Here is a 9702-nt window from a genome sequence, read left to right as displayed (position 1 = left end):
ATGGCTTCCGCTAAACCGTTTCTAGCAAAAGGTCCTAATTCAAACCGACCACCATGTTTCACCGGAGATCATTATGATTTCTGGAAAATTAGGATGACAACGTATCTAGAAGCCCAAGGTGAAGAAATTTGGGGTGCTGTCCAGAATGGTCCTTATGTTCCCACTACAACTGTGAATGGTGTGACTGGTATCAAACCACAAACATCATGGGATGATGATGACCGAAAAAAAGTGTTATTTGACAAAAAGGCAAAGAACATTCTTCAATCCTCTCTTGGGATGGATGAGTTTTTCAGAATTTCTAACTGCAAAACAGCCAAATAAATCTGGGACACTTTGGAAACAACACATGAAGGAACAGAAGAAGTAAAACGTTCCAGATTGAATACCCTCTCTCAAGAGTACGAGATGTTTAGAATGCAACCAGGAGAAACGATTCTAGACATGCAGAAGAGATTTTCACATCTTATCAATAATCTTGCAGCCCTTGGAAAAACCTTGTCCAACAATGAAATAAACTTGAAGATTCTCAGGTCACTAACAAGGGAATGACAACCGAAAGTAACAGCCATATCTGAAAAGAAAAGTCTTTCAAATATGTCGTTGGCAGCACTTTTTGGAAAATTACAAGAGCATGAAATTGAACTTGCAAGACTAGAACAACATGAAGAAGGTGTAAAGAAACACAAGAATATCTCCTTGAAGGCAGAGTCCAATGTTCTTCAACAAGATGAAAGTTCTGATGAAGATGAGAATATTACTCTTCTTGTGAAAAAATTAGGAAAATTCCTTCAAAAGGATAAAAAAATTAAATTTGGAAATAAAAGAAAATTTCACAAGAAGAATGATGTTTCTACATCAAGTCAGAGTTTCACATGCTTCGAATGTGGAAAAGAGGGGCATATGAAGGCAGACTGTCCAACCCTTGCAAGGAAAAGTAGCCATAAAGGAAAGAAAGAATTCAAGCCAAGAAGGACCTATATTGCATGGGATGACAATGATATAAGTTCATCTTCAGAATCAGAGGATGACGAATATGCAAATTTAACATTAATGGCGTCACACCACTCCGATGATGAACAAGAGGTAAGTGATTCTGAATTAAATTTTAAACCTTCTTATGAAGAATTACAAAATGCATTTGATGAATTGTTTGAAAAATTCATTAATCTTTCTAAAACTTGTGCAAAGCAAAAGAAACAAAATGTATCTCTAGAAAGAAAGGCTTTTGATACACAAGAAGAATTAGAAAAGGTTAAAGGTTCTTCATGTAATAAATGTAAAGAACATGAAACAACAATTGCTGAATTAAATCAAGTAATTAAAAATTTTGAAAAAGGTCACAACAGTTTGGATGATGTGCTTAGCCGACAAAGATATTCAAACAACAAAACCGGGCTTGGTTTTTCTAAATTTGATAAACCAAACACCAATAAAACGGTCTTTGTTAAAGCAAGCACAAATCCCAACAACATAGAAACCAAGAAAATGCATGTTGTTAATTCTTCCAAGAATGTGAATCAAAGAAAAAATTCTAAAAGAAGAAATTATTCTAACAATTCTTTTAAGAAAAATAATTCAAATGTTAAGAATAATTTCTCTAAAGGAAATAATTTTGGTTCACATCATGTTCTTAATTTATCATGTTTTTATTGCAACATAAAAGGGCATACTCCAAATACTTGCTACATAAGAAACTTTGGTGTTCCTTATGGTGAATTTATTTGGGTAAAAAAAGGTATTAACCCACAAGGACCCAAAGAAAAATGGGTACCTAGAAAGTACTATTAATTGTCTCGTAGGTACTTGAAGACCATATGCTAATCTTGTCAAATTAAGATTGGTTTTTCAAGATACAAAATCATATGATATGATAAGACTAAGATGGTTTGAGAAAGATTGACACTTTGATGATGCTTTGGAATTTATTTGAACTCTTTATCATGTTCTTATTTATTCATGACTACGGTGAAAGGTACACATATAATTATCTTGGAAATTATGTGCATTCATGATAGTTGTTTCTTTGGACTTTGAAAATAAGTTTTATATGAATTGGAAATCATCTTCATGAATGCACGTGCCATTTTATACATACAAAGTTTTAAGATTTAAAATTTTGGTAGTTAAAAGGTAATGCATTTAGAGAAACTATTATGTATTATATTAGTCAAAAAATGTACTATGATTTATTGGAGGAAGTAAACTTGTATGTTTGGTCGCTAAATATTTTGTAACTAAATTGATATGTTCCATTTATAAAGCGTGTGAGTATGTTGCTTTGTTATAAAAGTAGTGACTATAAATTGTCATATATCACAAGTGCATGCTTTAAAGATAATATTGTTGTTTAGTGCAAGGACATATTATATTTAGTGTTAATGATTTCATATCATATGTGCAAAAATCGATGTGAATCATTGAATATTTTTTGTGAAGAAGATCAAGTATTTTTATATAAAATTTATTATTTCCCTTATATTACGACCCTTTGGATTTTACTCTTTTTCTTCTTTTTGATGATGTCAAAAGGGGGAGAAAGTGTATGTTTGTGTTTTGTGTTTAAATTATTTCAGGTTATCCAATTGCAAAACAAAGGGGGAGATATACAAGATAGGGGGAGTTTCGTTGAGCAAACATTGTCAAATGGATATGGTTTGTCATCATCAAAAAGGGGGAGATTGTGAAGCAGATTTAATTCTTAGACTTGGCTGAGTTTTGATGATAACAAACTCACAACACAAAAGAAGAAAAATTATATGGAGGCTCAAGTTGAAGAATGAAGATAATGGGACTTAGGCTTGATAGTTATATTCTTGTAAGTATGGTTCTTATCTTTGACACCATTATTCTTAACAAGACTTAGAATGCTCAGAAAATAATTCCAAACATTTTTTCTAAATCTTCATATGAAGAAATGCTAAAGCTCTCATGAAAATAAATTACACACTCACAACAATTTTCATTTAAAAATGATTTTGCATAGAAATATTTTGAGAGGTGCATTTTTGTTTATAACTTTGAAGATATCTTTCAGCATGTCTTTTAATCAATCCATGAGATTAAAAATTGCATAATCATGCATATCTTGAAATGTTCTTTGATTTGTTTTTTGGAAAAAAATTGCTTGATGGATTACGTTACATATTTCACACCAAGCATTGCATCATGACTTAGAAATTAATACATAAGTCATTTTTATGTTCCATATATTTTTTATTCAGAAAGTATCCGTTGGCATTTAAGTTTATTACCGTTGGCATTCCATTCTTAAGAGAAAATTTATTTGCCAACGGCCAAATTTCTTTTCATTCTCATTTTTATGAATAGGTGCAATTTTAAATATGTTTATATTCATTGGGAATCCTTTTTGAAAAGTAACATTGCTTCATAAACATCTTTTTAGCCTCTATAAATTCAATTGAGAATCAAAGCAATTTAGATACAACAACTTTCATTATCTCAATTGACATTTTCAATATCACTTGCTTTTAAACTTTCATTCAAATTGTTTGGAAAACATTGCATACACTTTAACATTTATTAAAAAGTTTTCTGAGCACTAAGTCCATTTGTTAGAGTGATATTGATAAAGATATACAGTCATACATTTGTTATTCTTCAACTACTTTGTTGTAAAGTTTCTTGCCATTGTTGGTGAGAATTATTGTTAAAGATAGTGGGGTGCTATCTTGTGATTGTTGTAAAAGGTTCTTTGATTCGGGAAGATTCAAAGTCCACCAAAAGTGTTTGGTGTTTGTGTTGTAATCAAGAGAGAGGGTTTCTTTCTTGTGTTTATGTTAGAAAGATTGTTAGGGGGTCTTGGGGTGAGATTGCTTGTAACAAAGATTCTAACATAGTGAATTCCTTCGCATGGTGTGAAGGGAGTGGACTGACCCTAAGGTTTAGAGGGAAACCACTATAATTCTCTTGTGTCTTTTCTTCTTCCCTTACTCTTTTATTTTTCCACATTCATACCTTCATCATTATTTACCGGAAAAATTATCAACAACGCTAAACTAAGAAAAATTAACCAATATTCCTAGAAACCTAATTCACCCCCCCCTCTTAGGTTACAATCTGAACTTACATTTGGCATCAGAGCAAGAGTAAAGATAACTTGCTTCTTTGATCCAGAAAATGGCTTCCGCTAAACCGTTTCTAGCAAAAGGTCCTAATTCAAACCGACCACCATGTTTCACCGGAGATCATTATGATTTCTGGAAAATTAGGATGACAACGTATCTAGAAGCCCAAGGTGAAGAAATTTGGGGTGCTGTCCAGAATGGTCCTTATGTTCCCACTACAACTGTGAATGGTGTGACTGGTATCAAACCACAAACATCATGGGATGATGATGACCGAAAAAAAGTGTTATTTGACAAAAAGGCAAAGAACATTCTTCAATCCTCTCTTGGGATGGATGAGTTTTTCAGAATTTCTAACTGCAAAACAGCCAAAGAAATCTGGGACACTTTGGAAACAACACATGAAGGAACAGAAGAAGTAAAACGTTCCAGATTGAATACCCTCTCTCAAGAGTACGAGATGTTTAGAATGCAACCAGGAGAAACGATTCTAGACATGCAGAAGAGATTTTCACATATTATCAATCATCTTGCAGCCCTTGGAAAAACCTTGTCCAACAATGAAATAAACTTGAAGATTCTCAGGTCACTAACAAGGGAATGACAACCAAAAGTAACAGCCATATCTGAAAAGAAAAGTCTTTCAAATATGTCGTTGGCAGCACTTTTTGGAAAATTACAAGAGCATGAAATTGAACTTGCAAGACTAGAACAACATGAAGAAGGTGTAAAGAAACACAAGAATATCTCCTTGAAGGCAGAGTCCAATGTTCTTCAACAAGATGAAAGTTCTGATGAAGATGAGAATATTACTCTTCTTGTGAAAAAATTAGGAAAATTCCTTCAAAAGGATAAAAAAATTAAATTTGGAAATAAAAGAAAATTTCACAAGAAGAATGATGTTTCTACATCAAGTCAGAGTTTCACATGCTTCGAATGTGGAAAAGAGGGGCATATGAAGGCAGACTGTCCAACCCTTGCAAGGAAAAGTAGCCATAAAGGAAAGAAAGAATTCAAGCCAAGAAGGACCTATATTGCATGGGATGACAATGATATAAGTTCATCTTCAGAATCAGAGGATGACGAATATGCAAATTTAACATTAATGGCGTCACACCACTCCGATGATGAACAAGAGGTAAGTGATTCTGAATTAAATTTTAAACCTTCTTATGAAGAATTACAAAATGCATTTGATGAATTGTTTGAAAAATTCATTAATCTTTCTAAAACTTGTGCAAAGCAAAAGAAACAAAATGTATCTCTAGAAAGAAAGGCTTTTGATACACAAGAAGAATTAGAAAAGGTTAAAGGTTCTTCACGTAATAAATGTAAAGAACATGAAACAACAATTGCTGAATTAAATCAAGTAATTAAAAATTTTGAAAAAGGTCACAACAGTTTGGATGATGTGCTTAGCCGACAAAGATATTCAAACAACAAAACCGGGCTTGGTTTTTCTAAATTTGATAAACCAAACACCAATAAAACGGTCTTTGTTAAAGCAAGCACAAATCCCAACAACATAGAAACCAAGAAAATGCATGTTGTTAATTCTTCCAAGAATGTGAATCAAAGAAAAAATTCTAAAAGAAGAAATTATTCTAACAATTCTTCTAAGAAAAATAATTCAAATGTTAAGAATAATTTCTCTAAAGGAAATAATTTTGGTTCACATCATGTTCTTAATTTATCATGTTTTTATTGCAACATAAAAGGGCATACTCCAAATACTTGCTACATAAGAAACTTTGGTGTTCCTTATGGTGAATTTATTTGGGTAAAAAAAGGTATTAACCCACAAGGACCCAAAGAAAAATGGGTACCTAGAAAGTACTATTAATTGTCTCGTAGGTACTTGAAGACCATATGCTAATCTTGTCAAATTAAGATTGGTTTTTCAAGATACAAAATCATATGATATGATAAGACTAAGATGGTTTGAGAAAGATTGACACTTTGATGATGCTTTGGAATTTATTTGAACTCTTTATCATGTTCTTATTTATTCATGACTACGGTGAAAGGTACACATATAATTATCTTGGAAATTATGTGCATTCATGATAGTTGTTTCTTTGGACTTTGAAAATAAGTTTTATATGAATTGGAAATCATCTTCATGAATGCACGTGCCATTTTATACATACAAAGTTTTAAGATTTAAAATTTTGGTAGTTAAAAGGTAATGCATTTAGAGAAACTATTATGTATTATATTAGTCAAAAAATGTACTATGATTTATTGGAGGAAGTAAACTTGTATGTTTGGTCGCTAAATATTTTGTAACTAAATTGATATGTTCCATTTATAAAGCGTGTGAGTATGTTGCTTTGTTATAAAAGTAGTGACTATAAATTGTCATATATCACAAGTGCATGCTTTAAAGATAATATTGTTGTTTAGTGCAAGGACATATTATATTTAGTGTTAATGATTTCATATCATATGTGCAAAAATCGATGTGAATCATTGAATATTTTTTGTGAAGAAGATCAAGTATTTTTATATAAAATTTATTATTTCCCTTATATTACGACCCTTTGGATTTTACTCTTTTTCTTCTTTTTGATGATGTCAAAAGGGGGAGAAAGTGTATGTTTGTGTTTTGTGTTTAAATTATTTCAGGTTATCCAATTGCAAAACAAAGGGGGAGATATACAAGATAGGGGGAGTTTCGTTGAGCAAACATTGTCAAATGGATATGGTTTGTCATCATCAAAAAGGGGGAGATTGTGAAGCAGATTTAATTCTTAGACTTGGCTGAGTTTTGATGATAACAAACTCACAACACAAAAGAAGAAAAATTATATGGAGGCTCAAGTTGAAGAATGAAGATAATGGGACTTAGGCTTGATAGTTATATTCTTGTAAGTATGGTTCTTATCTTTGACACCATTATTCTTAACAAGACTTAGAATGCTCAGAAAATAATTCCAAACATTTTTTCTAAATCTTCATATGAAGAAATGCTAAAGCTCTCATGAAAATAAATTACACACTCACAACAATTTTCATTTAAAAATGATTTTGCATAGAAATATTTTGAGAGGTGCATTTTTGTTTATAACTTTGAAGATATCTTTCAGCATGTTTTTTAATCAATCCATGAGATTAAAAATTGCATAATCATGCATATCTTGAAATGCTCTTTGATTTGTTTTTTGGAAAAAAAATTGCTTGATGGATTACGTTACATATTTCACACCAAGCATTGCATCATGACTTAGAAATTAATACATAAGTCATTTTTATGTTCCATATATTTTTTATTCAGAAAGTATCCGTTGGCATTTAAGTTTATTACCGTTGGCATTCCATTCTTAAGAGAAAATTTATTTGCCAACGGCCAAATTTCTTTTCATTCTCATTTTTATGAATAGGTGCAATTTTAAATATGTTTATATTCATTGGGAATCCTTTTTGAAAAGTAACATTGCTTCATAAACATCTTTTTAGCCTCTATAAATTCAATTGAGAATCAAAGCAATTTAGATACAACAACTTTCATTATCTCAATTGACATTTTCAATATCACTTGCTTTTAAACTTTCATTCAAATTGTTTGGAAAACATTGCATACACTTTAACATTTATTAAAAAGTTTTCTGAGCACTAAGTCCATTTGTTAGAGTGATATTGATAAAGATATACAGTCATACATTTGTTATTCTTCAACTACTTTGTTGTAAAGTTTCTTGCCATTGTTGGTGAGAATTATTGTTAAAGATAGTGGGGTGCTATCTTGTGATTGTTGTAAAAGGTTCTTTGATTCGGGAAGATTCAAAGTCCACCAAAAGTGTTTGGTGTTTGTGTTGTAATCAAGAGAGAGGGTTTCTTTCTTGTGTTTATGTTAGAAAGATTGTTAGGGGGTCTTGGGGTGAGATTGCTTGTAACAAAGATTCTAACATAGTGAATTCCTTCGCGGGGTGTGAAGGGAGTGGACTGACCCTAAGGTTTAGAGGGGAACCACTATAATTCTCTTGTGTCTTTTCTTCTTCCCTTACTCTTTTATTTTTCCACATTCATACCTTCATCATTATTTACCGGAAAAATTATCAACAACGCTAAACTAAGAAAAATTAACCAATATTCCTAGAAACCTAATTCACCCCCCCTCTTAGGTTACAATCTGAACTTACATTTGGCATCAGAGCAAGAGTAAAGATAACTTGCTTCTTTGATCCAGAAAATGGCTTCCGCTAAACCATTTCTAGCAAAAGGTCCTAATTCAAACCGACCACCATGTTTCACCGGAGATCATTATGATTTCTGGAAAATTAGGATGACAACGTATCTAGAAGCCCAAGGTGAATAAATTTGGGGTGCTGTCCAGAATGGTCCTTATGTTCCCACTACAACTGTGAATGGTGTGACTGGTATCAAACCACAAACATCATGGGATGATGATGACCGAAAAAAAGTGTTATTTGACAAAAAGGCAAAGAACATTCTTCAATCCTCTCTTGGGATGGATGAGTTTTTCAGAATTTCTAACTGCAAAACAGCCAAAGAAATCTGGGACACTTTGGAAACAACACATGAAGGAACAGAAGAAGTAAAACGTTCCAGATTGAATACCCTCTCTCAAGAGTACGAGATGTTTAGAATGCAACCAGGAGAAACGATTCTAGACATGCAGAAGAGATTTTCACATATTATCAATCATCTTGCAGCCCTTGGAAAAACCTTGTCCAACAATGAAATAAACTTGAAGATTCTCAGGTCACTAACAAGGGAATGACAACCAAAAGTAACAGCCATATCTGAAAAGAAAAGTCTTTCAAATATGTCGTTGGCAGCACTTTTTGGAAAATTACAAGAGCATGAAATTGAACTTGCAAGACTAGAACAACATGAAGAAGGTGTAAAGAAACACAAGAATATCTCCTTGAAGGCAGAGTCCAATGTTCTTCAACAAGATGAAAGTTCTGATGAAGATGAGAATATTACTCTTCTTGTGAAAAAATTAGGAAAATTCCTTCAAAAGGATAAAAAAATTAAATTTGGAAATAAAAGAAAATTTCACAAGAAGAATGATGTTTCTACATCAAGTCAGAGTTTCACATGCTTCGAATGTGGAAAAGAGGGGCATATGAAGGCAGACTGTCCAACCCTTGCAAGGAAAAGTAGCCATAAAGGAAAGAAAGAATTCAAGCCAAGAAGGACCTATATTGCATGGGATGACAATGATATAAGTTCATCTTCAGAATCAGAGGATGACGAATATGCAAATTTAACATTAATGGCGTCACACCACTCCGATGATGAACAAGAGGTAAGTGATTCTGAATTAAATTTTAAACCTTCTTATGAAGAATTACAAAATGCATTTGATGAATTGTTTGAAAAATTCATTAATCTTTCTAAAACTTGTGCAAAGCAAAAGAAACAAAATGTATCTCTAGAAAGAAAGGCTTTTGATACACAAGAAGAATTAGAAAAGGTTAAAGGTTCTTCACGTAATAAATGTAAAGAACATGAAACAACAATTGCTGAATTAAATCAAGTAATTAAAAATTTTGAAAAAGGTCACAACAGTTTGGATGATGTGCTTAGCCGACAAAGATATTCAAACAACAAAACCGGGCTTGGTTTTTCTAAATTTGATAAA

At 32.2% G+C, this 9702-nt stretch overlaps 1 protein-coding gene and 1 pseudogene across 1 annotated transcript; both read left to right on the top strand.

Moving 5' to 3' along the window:
• On the top strand, positions 1–324 carry LOC146937507 (uncharacterized). The gene has a single exon (XM_085749447.1). It carries the CDS (start codon positions 1–3, stop codon positions 322–324), a length of 324 nt encoding a protein of 107 aa, XP_085605573.1.
• Positions 325–4140: 3816 nt separating this feature from the next.
• On the top strand, positions 4141–8832 carry LOC146937506 (uncharacterized; annotated as a pseudogene).
• The last annotated feature ends 870 nt before the right edge of the window (positions 8833–9702 follow it).

The sequence above is a fragment of the Medicago sativa genome, chromosome 3 (assembly GCF_051527215.1).
Source record: "Medicago sativa cultivar Bolivia chromosome 3, Bolivia_mono, whole genome shotgun sequence".
Lineage (NCBI taxonomy): Eukaryota > Viridiplantae > Streptophyta > Magnoliopsida > Fabales > Fabaceae > Medicago > Medicago sativa.
The sequence above is the reverse complement of the archived record's forward strand: the minus strand, read 5'-3'. Positions and strand labels throughout refer to the sequence as shown.

Excerpts from the sequence above, each read along its gene's own strand:
- LOC146937507 (XM_085749447.1), top strand. The coding sequence starts at position 1 with ATGGCTTCCGCTAAACCGTTTCTAGCAAAAGGTCCTAATTCAAACCGA.